We start from the raw sequence: 15,128 nt of genomic DNA on the forward strand, positions 1-15,128 counted from the left end.
TTTCCCCCCTTTGGAGCTAGAATTTTCCAAAAGCCTTTCTTAGTGTGCTCTTACACTATGATGGATACTATGAAAGGATACTTGAGTCCAAATTTAAATTCACATTTGCCACGCACAAACTCGGAATATGAAACACGGCATTCGTGTCAATGCCGTGCAGCGATGAGCCACGATCAAAAACCACTGGCACCGATACCATCAAAATATCGAAGTTTGAATGCAATAAGCAGAATATTTAAATAATAAAATCGAATTATTTATAGAGATCAATAAGAACAAATCATATACATACATACATACATCTGCCCGCAATGCGAAGCAGAATATGCGTAGCTCCGTTATTCGGTTTCTGCTTTACTATCGCTTACGCAGTCGTTGCCTAGCGACGGTAACTGTAAACTTTTGGCGTTTTGCCTTTGCAATTAACATTAAATGGTCAAAACGAAAGAAGAGCGAGCCAATGACTTGCAGTTGTTGTTGTTTTTAGAGTATTATTTTTTTTACAATCAAACAACTGTGTTCGATTGCCCAATGTACACATAGACACGAACTGTTGCTTGTTGTGTGTGTATGTGATGTCCCCAACTATTTGATATTTGTTGTTGCTGCATAAAGCTATTAGTGACAACCCTAATGCCAAATGCACTAAACAAAGAAAAAATTACTTTTCAAAATGTTATATAATTTTCAATTAACATTTCTTGCTCTGTCAGTGCAAGACGAATGTACAAACATACACATATACATATGTACAAGTAAACAAATCTCGGTTGGAGTAGGTTTCGTTTAGATGTTTATTTAGCTCAACTGAGCATAATGAGTTCCAAATTATAACTAACTTAAATAAATATTCAATGCAGGCCACATAGCCTATGGCCCGCGGCAGCGCCGGAGCATAGCCCATGGGCCGTGGCAGCGCAGGCAACAGAACGCTGACTCGGCGCCTCGTGACCGTTCTTGCAGTGGTCACTCAGCGCAGGCATGCGGGTGTCAGGTTCCGCCGGCCGCTGTGTTGCAACGGCGTCCGGTCTGATAACTTGGTCAGCAGATATTGCCTTGCGCGTGTGAACTGGCATCTGTGTTGCAACGGCGTCCGGTCTAATGACCTGGTCAGCAGATTCTGCCTTGCGCGTGTTAATTCCTCCCGGGGTTAAGTGAAAGCCGTCCTCGGGTTTTCCCAGATGTGCTGCGGGTTCAATTCGGCGTTTTAGGGCTCGATGTCGTCGGACCCTCAGAATGCCAACACAGCAAAGCAGGACGAGTGCGAGAGTAAGGCAGCTGCTTAGCAACGGCCTTGACTGTAGTTCGGATTGAAGGTCGCCAATGCGTTGAAGATTCTTCAAGCTCAGATCGTGGAGGAAGGGCAAACTTAGGTGCTCTCGGTGACTGGTCACGTTGATTTGTGACGAGGCGGACACCGCAGGTTTTTTCCTCAAGACGCCTCGATGGTTGACATAGAGAGTGCCGTTCAGGGAAATGTGGTCATTATAGGAGACCAGGTATGTTCCCGAAACCAACTGACTGATGCCATTATCTTCGACCTTAATGGTTGCGTCATTGATCAGGAGGAGGCCTTCGTCAATCAGGGTCACCGGTTCCAGATGTCCAGGGCGAGTTGCGCAATGTGCGATGATTCCAGACACCAGCTGTTGAGCGCAAGTTGAAGTCTGCATCTTCTTGCAGAAGGTAGTGCCCACAGCTGCGTTACATTCGGAAACGGCGAAGGTCTGCGCTCCGCAATCGGCTACCGTGCTACTGTCTTCTAAATCTAAAATCAATTTGTTCTTTTGAACTGGAAAGACATTAATTTTCTTACAAACTAGTTTTGGTTTTGGATATTTAATGAGAAAATATAACATATTGGTATTTTGAAATGCTTTAATACTAGATACTGACAAAATGTCTGATATGCTAACATTTGTGAAGTGTTCATTTGCCAGTTCATTAATATCGACGCTGTCCAGAATTAGAGGGCTTATTAAATTGATTTTTGCTAGGGTTATGGAAAATATTAGATCCTCAAGATTATTGATAATTATTCTGTTCTTTGCAAGAATGGTTTCGAACAAATGCCCATAGTCTGAATCTTCCGTCCTGTGAATTGCGTTCAAAGTCTTTGTGATTTCATTAATTCGTGTCTGGAATTTGGTGTTTATCTCAATTTGCCTATTTTCGGCTTCTATTAATTGTCCTTGCCTAAACTTGATCTGTTCCCAGTCGTCAAAGTCTGGTGTACCAGCTACTACTTTAAACGCGGTTCCCAACAAATTTATACTACGTGCCTGTCTGTGATGAACTTTAAGTGTGTTTATTAATGTTTCTATATGTCCGAGGTCCGTGTTGAGTAAATTCCTCATATGGTCTTTAGTAAATAGGTCCAAGGTCTTTTTCGTTTCGTCAGCGTAAGTTTCGTATGACGTTATGTTCGTTGTATGTCCCAGGTACCCATACTCGTCCCAGATGGTCACGTCCCCGTCAGTTATAGGTATGTAGTCAGCGTGAGAGTAGTCAGTAAGTCTTGATGTCGCTGCTGTCAGAGTGGTCAGTGTCAGAGTCAGTACGAGCGAGTGTCCCAAACTGCGGTCAAATCAATATGGAAGAAAAATGTTTCTGATATAGTAAAAATTCTGACTTAGTCTAAATAGAACAAAGAGTCTTAAAAATTTTGTTGCTATTATTTAAGGCTGTCTTTATGGACCACCCTCCCTTTTATAAGAACCGTTGTGCCCAAATCTGCCTCTATTACTTCTTCCGAGCACAAGGGTGACAACTTATTTCCTAATCTTTTATTTGATTTCAACAATACCTTCTCCCCAACCCGATAAGTTTTATGAACTCTATTTTTGTTTGCTTGTTCAAGCTTTCTATCCTGTGCTGTTTTAATTCTGTTTTCAACTTGCGTTGCAAGTTCCACCGGAGTTGAATGAATAACCTCTATAGGCTTTCTGTCTGTCACTGAATGAATTGACCTATTGTATTGTACGGTTGCAAGGAGAATGATATCGACGGTATCTGTTAAGTTCTTGTCCAATTTCAAGCAACGACCTATTTCCCCAAGGGTACTATGGAAACGCTCTACCTGTCCATTAGAAGTACTATGCAAAGGAGGTGCATTCGAAATTTGAATGTCAAAATTATTTGCCAGTAATGATCTTATGGTCTCAGAGTTAAGCGACTTCTCGTTATCGCAATAAATTCTTTTTGTTTTTGGAAACAGGTTTATAAGCTGTAAAATCGGAGCTTTTATGTCCACGATCGCACGTGAATGAATAGCCTGTACCACTGCGAACTTGGAGAATTTGTCCACGCAGGTCAGAAAAAATTTCTTGTCTGTGGAATACACATCAACATGCAAAATTTCTCCAGCATATGACGGTACTGGTGTTTTTCCTATTGCTTGTTTGGTTGGATGTCGACCATACTTTCCCATAGCACATATTCTGCAATTTGTGGCTATTTCTGTCGCTAATCGACTCATCTTGGGAAAAAAATAGTCCAGAAGTATTTGTTTAACATTTTCCTGGGCTGCACGGTGAGCACGATTATGCTCTATCGTGGCTATTTCCCTCTACTCTGTGCCATTAGTTATGTCCGTTACAATATTCTTGGAATATCTAAATACGGTTGAGGGGAATGCTTCTACCAACTTATGTTGAATAAAGGCCAAAATAGGCAAATCGCAATGTATTGCGTTGACTACGTCCGCTCTTACCACGTCCTGCAAAGTTTGCAAGAGAGTGTTTCGGTCAGAGAACCGGACAATGTGCCTAACTTTTTCCTTAAAGAAGATGAAAGTTTTCACCGAAGGGGTGTTATTCTCCTCAATAACTATCTGATTCCGGTAACAGTTTACCGGTTTGTCTGTCGCCTCTATAGTGTAAGTGAGGGATTCCTCGCTATGCACTGTGGCAGCATCAGAATGCACAGAGTCTTCTAGGGCGTTAACGTTCTGACGAGACAAAGCGTCTGCCACTAAGTTTTCTTTGCCAGGTTTATAAATGATATTCGCATTATGTTCATCAATAAAAGCTTTCCAGCGTTTTATTTTTGCGTTCGGATTCTTGTCTGACACTGCAAATGTCAGAGGTTGGTGGTCAGTGAAAATGTTCAAGTTTCTGACTCCATATAAGTAGTTCCGAAGATTTTTCAAGGCCCACACAATGGCAAGAAGCTCTCTCTCATTGGTAGCAAAGTTCACTTCATTATCGCGTAAAGTTCGCGAAATCATAGTAATAGGGCGTCCGCCCTGAGACAATACTGCTCCGAGACCATGACCTGATGCGTCTGTTGTCAGGTCAAATGGCATTTTGAAATCGGGATACGTTAGTATCACGTCTTCGGAAGCTAGTATCTGTTTTAGCTTGTCAAAAGCTGTGAGTTGACTTTGGGTCAATTCAAGATTAACCTTTCTCGAATGATTAGCACTTATCTTGCCGTTCTCGCCCTTTAAGACGTCCGTTAGGGGTCTCGCGATAGCGGCAAATCCCGCTATAAAACACCTATAGTAGCTTGCTAGCCCTAAAAAAGATCTAAGACCAAACAAGGTTTTTGGAGGCTGGAAATCTTTAATAGCTTGCACCTTTGCAGGTGATGTTTGTATTCCACCCCTACTCACAGTGAATCCCAGATACTCTACGCTCTTTTTGAAGAACTTAGACTTTTCCTGGGAGACCCTCATGCCCGCATCCCGAAGGCTTTTTAAAACCCATTCAATATGCATCACATGATCTTCCTTGGTCTTGGAAAAAATTATCACGTCATCTACATACACGTAACAAGTCTTTCCTATTTGATCCCGGAGAACATCATCAATTGCCCTCTGGAATATACTTGGAGCATTTTTCAGCCCAAAGGGAAGTCTGCAAAATTCATACTTCCCGTTATTGACAGAAAAAGCTGTTTTTTCTCTGTCCTTTTCCGCCAATTCTATTTGGTGGAAGCCCGATTTGAGGTCCAATGTTGTAAAATATTGTGCCTCTCCCATATTTGCTAATATTGCCGAAATAGTTGGGATCGGGTACTTATCATCAATCGTTTTCTGGTTTAGTTTTCGAAAGTCGATAACCAACCGCTTTAATTTGTGCCCTGATTCGTCGACACCTTTTTTGTCGACGACCCATATAGGGTTATTATAGGGCGATTTTGACGGTCTTATGATGCCATTCGCTAGAAATTGTTTAACCTCTGCGTTGACAAATTCGGACACGCCCATCGGATAGGGATACAACTTGGAGTACACAGGTTCTCCGTCGGTTGTGCGAATAGTGGCAACCGTGTTGATGTTGTAAGGTAGGGACTCGTTAACGTCCGCAAATGCTTGAACCGTTTGGTCAATCATCTTATCAAAAGTTTTTTTTACTGCGGTGGGAACATCCGCGTCATCGATTTGTATGAAATTTACATTCTGGCATTTAACAAAGTGAATCGGCTCTGAGCCGTCATTATATTTGATACAATTTTTTGTGAAATCTAATTTTGCATTGACCTGCCTTAACAGGTCGAAACCAATTATGCCATCGAATCTCCCAAGGTTTTCCAGAACAAAGAAATATGTTTTTATATTGAATAAATGAATCGGGCATTTCTGCTCGATTTTTGTGTGCCCATGTATTGACCTTACTTGAAAAGTTTTTTCAACAGACACAAAGTACTTCAGTACTGAAAGAGGTTTGATAAAACTTTTGGACGCTCCCGTGTCAATAAGCAACTTGATAGTTTGCCCCGCTACTGTACGTGTGACGTACGGGAGCAGGGAGCTACCCCTAAAAAATTGCAGTTTTCAGCTTCGGACAATTCGTCCTCGAACGCTGCTGCTTCCGATTGTGATCGGGCTTCATAATTTTCTCCGTCATGTTCGTGAGGCAAGTGGTTCAATCTTTGGCGGCTTCGCATTGATTGGTCGCCATAATTTTGAAACCTCCTATTGCCCTGTGACTGCGTGTTTTGCCTAAAACGCGATGAAGTATCAACCTCCATCGGCTCGGGACGCTGCCCTTGTGGCTTTTGTGTCTGGAAGCGTTGCTTCGAACTATCCGCCCTTGGCTGTCCCTGATGTTCCCTATGCCTTTTGGAAGAATGGGCTCTTTTGTTGAAAATTGCCCTCATTTTCCGGCTGGCCGCTTTGGCGCCAGCTTTGAGGCCGCTGACCACTAGGCTTCTGAGTTTTTTCCTCAGTATGTTTGGCTAAATTTGCCATGAAAATGCCTCTTTCGTTGCTTGATTCTCCCTCCTGTGCAAGTGCCAGGGCGGTTGGCAGATCACGCGGCTGAGCTGGGAAAACAGCCCATTTGATTGATTTTCTCAATCCAGAAACGAAAGTGTGAAGCGCGTCAGCTCTATATTTTTCATTCAAAACGGCTGCTGCAGCCGAATCATAAGTCATAAGAGTTTTATTTATAATTAGTGTCAAGTTTTTCTCTACTTCATCGTAGTATTTCAACAAGGGCAAGTCGCCCTGTCTCAGAATATTCAGGTTTTGTTGGATAACATGTACCGGCGTTTTGTCGGCAAATGTGAAATCCAATCTTGCAATTATAGCGTTAAAATTTAGCACAGTGTTGAAGGATGCAAGTACTACATCTGCAGGTCCCCTTATTTTATTTCTAATAATGGCAACTGCCTAGAGCTCCCGTTGTAGGGCTCGAAAACCTTATATGCCGATGCAGCAGCTTGTCTCCAAGAGACGTAATTGTCTTGCTTCCCATCAAACTCGGGGATAGACTTCACTATGTCTAAGGGCTCCTTTGTCCTGGTACAATTTCTGTGGCCAGGTATACCTTCACCTCTGGCACGGTCCCCCTAAGATTATTCAACTGATCTGTAACTACCGCGAGCTTTTGCTCGAAAAGCTGTGCCTGTTGTTCAAGGCACGCCCGCATTTGGACCTCCAGATTTGCCACTTGTTGTTCACTCATGCTGTTAGTTGAACTTATAGCCCTGTATGAAGGTATTAACTCTTCGTCACTACTGTCCGTTCGTTTATCGGTTCTGTACATCAAGATATGAGTCTCTAATCTACTCCTTTTGGATTTGTCAGTAACAAAACTTGCATATAACAATTTAAATTAAAAAAAAATTGAACAATTATGACATAAAACTGTCTTTTTTTTCCAAATCTCCGCAGAATGAATTTGGGGTAAACTTATAAAAATTGTATAGGTTTTGCTTCAATAATATAAAAATATAATAAAAACAATATAACAATACAACAAAAATACAATCAAAAATCTTATACTCGACAACGTCAATTTGTTGTGACAACTTGCATAGAAAAATGTGAAAAATTTCAAACCTCAGCAGCACAAACCTCCGCCAATTGAGGAAAAAAAAATTCCACTGCAAAAATTTGTGTGAAAAAATAAAAAAAGATATTTTTTTTCTCTTTATATTTTTTCCTTTTTATCTTTACGCAACACAAACGAGAGAGATTTTCCTGGCTCACCCTAATTCTGGACAATTGGTTTCGCTTTTCTTTTATTCCTTTCTTTTATTTTTATTTATTTAAAATAAGGCAATATAAACACTTCACTTACATGAACTTCATATTTCTACGAAACTACAGTTGCTGGTGGCCGATGCGTGTAGCGCTGTCTGTAGGGTGCCGAATCTTCTTCGTCTAGTTGCTGGGACTGCCGTTGGGGCTGCTGCTTGGTTTTGCACTGTTGTGAACTTTAGAGCTGTTTTTTCTTCCTCTTTTTCTGTTCTTTTCCCTCGCTCAGCAATAGCCGCTGGGGTTTTATTTTTTTAATTATTTTTTATTTATTTTTTTCTTCTTCTATCTGAAGCTTCTGTCACCTTTTCAGATGTTGAAGTCTCACTTTAAACTGCTTGTTGTAGCACTTTAATTATTTTTACTTTTAGTTACTTTTCAGATGTTGAAGTCTCACTTTAAACTGCTTGCTGTATCACTTCAATTATTTTTACTTTTAGTTACTTTTCAGATGTTGAAGTCTCACTTTAAACTGCTTGTTGTAGCACTTTAATTATTTTTAGTTACTAGTAATTGTAACAATTAGTACTTCAATCGCGGCGTTTGGCACGACGATATTATTTTGTTTTAATTTTTTTAGTATGCTAGCACTTGGCATGTTAATCGCGGCGTTGGCACGACGATGTTTTTTTTTTTTTTTTAAGTTCTTATTAAATGTAACACTAAATACTTTTCTCGCGGCGTTGGCACAACGAGGTATTTACTAAGTTAATTTAAAAACGCGAGTAAGTACTTCACCGTTGGGCGCCAGTAAACAAATCTCGGTTGGAGTAGGTTTCGTTTAGATGTTTATTTAGCTCAACTGAGCATAATGAGTTCCAAATTATAACTAACTTAAATAAATATTCAATGCAGGCCACATAGCCTATGGCCCGCGGCAGCGCCGGAGCATAGCCCATGGGCCGTGGCAGCGCAGGCAACAGAACGCTGACTCGGCGCCTCGTGACCGTTCTTGCAGTGGTCACTCAGCGCAGGCATGCGGGTGTCAGGTTCCGCCGGCCGCTGTGTTGCAACGGCGTCCGGTCTGATAACTTGGTCAGCAGATATTGCCTTGCGCGCGTGAACTGGCATCTGTGTTGCAACGGCGTCCGGTCTAATGACCTGGTCAGCAGATTCTGCCTTGCGCGTGTTAACTTACATACATAGATGTGCACATATGTGTGGACATTCACACATAAGTGTCTCACATGTTGCTTTGGCTATTTCAATCGTTTGCACGCAACTACACGAACAGCTGTTTGCATGTGTGTGTGTGTGTGTGTATGTATACTTAGTTGTCCCCAACTGTTTGATATTTTGTATTGTTTGTTCTGCCTGCTTTTGTAAAATGCATATTTTGAAAATCCTTGAATGCAAAGTTGTAGATTTAGTTACGTAGATTACATTACCTAAATTTTAAATCGGTCGGACTAAATTTATAACACAAACTTTTCATTTGAAATAGTGAATACATATTAAAACCCCAATAATTCAAGCTCCAACACAAATTTAAGTATCTAAGTATGCAGTTTTGTTTGTATTCTTTAATTGATTTTAGAAACTAAGTTTTCAGTCGATCGGTTGAAAAATGCGGATTTTTCAAACAAACTTTGGAGCTACTTTTCCCCCCTTTGGAGCTTGAATTTTCCAAAATCCCTTCTTAGTGGGGACCTAGACTTCGAAAGGATACTTGAGTCCAAATTTCAGCTTCCCAGCCTTTACCGTTTGGGCTGTGCGTTGATCACCAATCAGTCAGTCAGTCAGGACAAACTGTTTTATATACATATATAGATATGGGGTTGGAGATGCTTCCTTTGCGCAAACCTAATATATACTTTTTACCTTACGGGTACAGGGTAAAAAATCCAGTACTGGTCAAAAAGTTTCACTCGTGTGAAAAATATGATTTAAAAATAAAGAAACATAAACAAATTGAATAATTATTTTATGTATTTACATCAGCGATGGGCACGTATGTTTTGGTAACTGGCGACAGCCAGATGCACAAGCAAAGCACCGATCTCGAGCAAACTTACAATAACAAAATACACGCAGTGTTGTCGCCAGCCAGACGCACAAGTAGAAGACCGAACTTACAAACCTATCGCGACAGAGTTTACAAAAACAAAATACATGCAGTGTTGTCGCCAGCCAGACGCACAAGTAGATCGATGCAAAATACAAAATACACACAGTGTGTGTACTGATGATCGATTTGCAATACCCGCTGACGGTCACTTATGCACTGACATTCAAAGTGTATTGACAAATTATTAATTATAGTGTTTCAGTAAAACTTTTATGATTTTCGTCAAGTTATTTACTTATAATCTTACTTATATTTGATTTAAAACTGAACAATGGCTAATGAAATTAATATTTCCGAGATTGAGACGCGGTATTTTTTTGCCAGCACTTACATGTGTGCGAAGCTGCATTTTCAAACATTAAATATATTAAAAATGTTTATAAGAATAAATTAAGTGACATAAATTTATCAGATTTATTACGAATCGCTTTAAGTGAAGAGGAAATAGACCTCAAAAAATGATTAAATGAATGTTCATAAATGTGATCAAAATTTTTTTCGGTGTACTTTTTTTTCCTAATTTTTTGCTCGCAGTTTATGATGTTCTCATAACCCAAACGGTAGTTTTTGTTGTAGATGTTGTTGTAGGACTCCCAAACTAAAATTTCGTGCCCACCGCTGATTTACATACATATGTAACTGTACATATGACACATCGAAAATAACACCACCCTAAATTGTCCCGCATTGGCTTTTGAAAAAGTTGGCCGCCTTACATTTGTAGTTATTTATGCGATGAGCATAGAGCGAGACTAATTGTATGTAAATGTGTCTTTCCGTCTGGACGAAATATAAATCAAAACTGCGACAGCTGCTATAAAACGCTTTCATAAATAACTAAAATAAATATACTAAGAGGAATATTTTTTTATTTGAATAAAATACCTGAATTAAAAATACGTAATAAATGATTTTTTCTAAGATAACACAATCAGGTTTGTGTATATCTTTTTATCCTCCTTCCACCAACCCGATCTCAACATTTGGGTCTAATCAGCAATACAGTCCCTGGCCCTCATTTTGCTCAATGTGGTAGTGGCAATACTGCCGTTGTGTTGGTGTCAGGCCCAATGATTCCACCTCGGATTTAAATTGTTCCATGCTACCAGCTCCCGCCAGGTAGCCGTTTAGCTTTGTGGCCACGTAAGAAGTCTGCAGCAACATTGGGTTAAGATTTAGCGAACTCATAAAATCCTTGTGGCCCTGCAGTCTGTACTTTTGGTGATAGCTGTTCATGCAGTGATAAGAAAAAAGTGATATTCAAGGTGTGGAAAACTGAAACTTACTCCTCTGCCGTATAAAAATGTCGCTTGGGTGCAATTACTGTTGTGATTATCTCCGGAGCGCGGCGGTATTGCTCCTCCTGCTTAGATGCCTTTGCAATTTCCTGTTGTTCAGCATTATGGTACAGTATGAGAGATGCGTACTGCCGTTTTATAGGCGTGGTCAAACCGTACTCATGGTTGTTCCAAAACAAATCCAGCAGTTCTTTAAAGCTTATGACTGAGGGGTCATAGTCAATTTCCAATACCTCTGTGTGATCGCCCCTGTTATAAGGCAGAAATTATTAAGTTATATGTTAGTTGTACAAAGGTATAAGGAAATACAAATGCAAGTGTAACTCTGTATGTAAATACATACATATGTATGTATGTGTATTGGTTATGGTAAATATTTAGGGGTATTAGTTGAGCAATCTAACATTGTACGGTACGTTGGGACTTCAGTGCTTCCTCCAGAGTAACCCACAGTAGTCCGAATAACGCCCCGAGTTGCGCCATACAACGACTCTGCTCCCCAAAAGCAACCCATTCCAAAGGTGGCTGTCTCAAATGTTACATTCAAGTTGTGCACTGGCGCGATATTGAGCTCCTTTTGCTCATTACGAATGGTGCTCTGTGAAGACAAAAATGTACATATTTTTATTTACACGAAATTATGCATGTAAAGTAAATGACGAAGAGAAATTGTAAGTAAATGCACTTCACCAGAAATATCAGACCGTAACCAAAACTGAAAAAGCACCGCATAGGAAACAAAATTTGTTGTTTTTAAAGGCACACTTTTCTCTCTTTTGTGTGATTAGAATTTTTCAGTAGCCGCTAAAATGCAATAGGTATAACACTTATACATACATATGTATGTATTATCAAAATATTTTGTAGATGACGACTAAAGCAGCTGTTATACATTACTATGGCATTTGACCTTAACACGAAAATCCATGCTGGCTGGAATACATATGTATATGCAGAGCTCTTAGCGATTCGATCAAAATTTTTCGACTACTTTTTGGAAGATCAATAATCGATGTTTCGATTTTTGAGAATCGATTTATTTTAGGTATCCCACGAGCCTTAACCATGTCCTCTTATAAGACACATTTCTAAATACATGTGTAGTTTGTTTACAATATTTTTAAAAAATTGGCTTCAAAAACATTTTAGTTTTTCAAAAATATTAATTTTAAAACAAGAGAGGAATGCTAGAGTCGAAGGGGCTCAATTCTTTAATAAACTGCATCCACTGCCACAAACACATAAAAAATTGTAATATTTGTATTTTTAATGATTAAATGAATGAATTAATAAAATAAAATTATTATTTTAACAAAAAAAACCGACTTCAAACAATTCTAACAATTAATTAATATGCGCAATGAAGTAAACAAATAATTGTGTATATATTCTACAATAATATAGGTAGAATTATTGGTATTTTTGGAGTCGGTGTCAGCCAAGGAAACACTATAATATACCTAACAATAATAATATAAGAATACATAAAGAAATATCAGAATTGACCTGCCCGGGGCTTATGGCCATCTGGATACCAAATTTGGTAGTTCTAGCTCTTGTACCATCTGATATCCTTGTGCTCGTCCAGACGGACGGACAGACGGACATGGCTATATCGACTCCGCTTGTCACCCTGATCAAAAATATATATACTTTGTGTGGTCTGCCACGCCTCCTTCTGCCTGTTACATACATTCGCACAAAACTAGTATAGCCTTTCACCTTTTGGGTACAGGATATGAAAATTGCATATACATATGTATGTATATTTCTTTAGAGATATGGAACCAATCACCTATTTTTACATATGATCAATGTCTCTTTTTACACGGTTGTTTCTGGAACCAATCTTCCGATTAAAAACAGAATTAGGTGTACACGATTCCAACGTACTCAGAGCTCAAAAGTCACAAGTACACTCTGCAACAATAATCGCAGCTCATCAAATCAAAACAGAAGATATTCACAGACGAGAACCTTAAGAACAACGTGTTGAACGTTTGAAACAAAATATATTGACAACGAGAGCTGCGCGAAAACTGAATAAAGACACATTCAGAGAACGCGACAAAGTCAACAAACCAGTAGTGCAATAACATTCTACTTGCGTTCGATATGCACCAGACATTTATTTCTCTGCACACTTTAAGATTGTCTTTGCATATCCACGACGAATTCGTTAGGACATGAACAATTCCCAAAAGTCCTCTGTTGTAATAGGCGTTTTTCTCTGACATCGATTGTTTCATTTAGGCGACGCTGTTTCATATAAGCAGCACGTTTAGTAGATCTACCCATATTCAGACACATTAATTATAGTGCATGACATTCACTAAAAATCAAAAAATAAACAACAATTTTAACAAAAAAAAACCTGGTTCAAACACGCGCCATTCAGAAGTGCAGTGCTTAGTTTCAACGGTAGCAAAAACAGGAAAGGAATGCTAAAGTCGAGCAGGCTCAACTCTTAAATACTCTGTACCTTCCACCCAAAAGGAAAAAATGAAAAAAAAACTCATTTTAAAAAATTATATTAATTAAATTAATTACAAATTATTCAATACATATATGTATACAAAAGTGGAGACATGTTCATGAACACTTTCAACAACATACATTTACATCAAAGTTGAACCAAAGCAGCAACAAGCAACTATCTCTTGTATCGACTCGGTTTGTCATCCTGATCAATAATATATATGTATACTTTGTGGGGTCTGCCACGCCTCCTTCTGTATGTTACATACATTCGCACAAAACTAGTATAGCCTTTTACCCTTTGGGTACAGCCTATAAAACCGGTATTCACAAACTATTGCACATATTTAAAAAATTATAGTATTTTCCTTTTGCAACCATTCCGAAATAACACATTTAATTTATTTTGCAATATTTGTCCAAGCACTACTATAATTTTGATCGTGCAAAACTGAGCACAATTATGAAATAATTTAGTAACAACAACAGTATTTCCACAAAAAGCGGAAGTTATAAGACATTATAAAAATTTTGTAGTAGATCACCTGTATGAATAATACCACCTGTATTCGAACTTAACAAAGAGTAGATTTAAAATTATTAAAATTCTCACAGACAGATGTGGACCTTGTGTTATTAGGTATCTCAATACCTTAATAACAAAAGGTTTACTTTCTTGGTCTATTAATTGGATTTGGGCTGTCAATGTATGCGGGCTTTATGAAAAGTTAAGCTTGTGACCACTCACCCCTAGATTAATACATGTACATATGTACGTACCTACATATATGCGTACGTATGTATGTATATAAAATCAAGGTCAACGTTAATGTTAGTTTTCGAATACAATATTTATGTACACATGTTTGAATATATTTCATGTATTTCATGCAAAGCTCACATATGTACATTCATATATACACCTTTACATACATATGCATGTATTCATAAGCTTTGAGGTCTTGGCAATAAATTAATACCGCATATGTATGTATGTACATATATATATATATATACATTCATATACACAGTATACATATGTATGTATGTATAGAGGCTGGAACTTTATAATTAAACAACTAATGTTTTTGCAAATCGTAGGTGTAATAATATCAACGTTTCTGTTGATGGATCAGACTTTTGTCTCATCCATGAAATAAGAACGAGACCATTTAGGCGCATTATTCATATGTACATACATACATACTTAAAAGATTGTTAATTGTTAACCTTCCAAATGCTCACAGCCCTTTCAAAACTTAGGGAAAACTTTTTTTGGCAAAGGGATACGAACAAGAATGATACGGTGCGAATACCGAGCACTTTTGGAAAAAAAATTGTGCTACTCCATAACATGCTAAATAGACTTACCAGGTCCTTAAGCTTAGGAGTATTGACATCATTGGTTATAAACGACATGATACAAACTTCTTCTTTGTATTAATCTGCCAGCGTTTCATAGAAACACAAACCAAAGAAAACTGGCAAACTCTACACAAAGCACAGCTTTTTATACCGTCTCCCCAATTCTCAATCTAAAAAGCTCACTATAGAAGAGAGCGTAGGTTAGAAATGCCTTTTTTATAGATGCTTTCCGTTTTCTGTAAGAGGCACATTTTATGAATGAAAGCTTTTAAGTTTCTGACTAGATCAAATTATATGTATGTGTGTATGTACATATGTATGTATGCACCTCAAACCAAAATTTGTACGTGAATACTTACCTATGTCCATACATACATACATATATGGTGATATATGTATGTATGCACCTCGTTTTATAAACTGTATCCGA

General features: G+C 38.6%; 1 protein-coding gene across 4 annotated transcripts; it reads right to left on the reverse strand.

The window, feature by feature from the left end:
• Positions 1–10,404: 10,404 nt before the first annotated feature.
• On the reverse strand, positions 10,405–14,815 carry LOC115624637 (peptide methionine sulfoxide reductase). Of its 4 annotated transcripts, none has more exons than XM_030519400.1 (4): positions 14,705–14,815; positions 11,260–11,453; positions 10,844–11,104; positions 10,405–10,785 (listed from the first exon to the last, which is right to left on the reverse strand). In XM_030519400.1, exons 1-4 carry the CDS (start codon positions 14,750–14,752, stop codon positions 10,551–10,553), a joined length of 738 nt encoding a protein of 245 aa, XP_030375260.1. In that variant the 5' UTR covers positions 14,753–14,815; the 3' UTR covers positions 10,405–10,550. The 4 variants fall into 4 exon arrangements, with proteins under 4 accessions (XP_030375260.1, XP_030375262.1, XP_030375259.1 ...); XM_030519402.1 differs by lacking the exon at positions 14,705–14,815 and adding an exon at positions 11,766–11,798; XM_030519399.1 differs by lacking the exon at positions 14,705–14,815 and adding an exon at positions 11,693–11,778.
• Positions 14,816–15,128: the final 313 nt, after the last annotated feature.

Source organism: Scaptodrosophila lebanonensis, unplaced genomic scaffold (assembly GCF_003285725.1).
Source record: "Scaptodrosophila lebanonensis strain 11010-0011.00,11010-0021.00 unplaced genomic scaffold, SlebRS2 tig00000061-arrow-pilon, whole genome shotgun sequence".
Lineage (NCBI taxonomy): Eukaryota > Metazoa > Arthropoda > Insecta > Diptera > Drosophilidae > Scaptodrosophila > Scaptodrosophila lebanonensis.

Bases quoted from the DNA above. Each gene is read 5' to 3' on its own strand.
- LOC115624637 (XM_030519399.1), bottom strand. From the start codon at position 11,749: ATGTATAACAGCTGCTTTAGTCGTCATCTACAAAATATTTTGATAATA. The intron at 11,454-11,692 runs GTATGTATAAGT...TTGTCTTCACAG, and splicing joins TTTTGATAATACATACATAT to AGCACCATTCGTAATGAGCA. The intron at 10,786-10,843 runs GTAAGTTTCAGT...CTGCATGAACAG, and splicing joins CATTTTTATACGGCAGAGGA to CTATCACCAAAAGTACAGAC.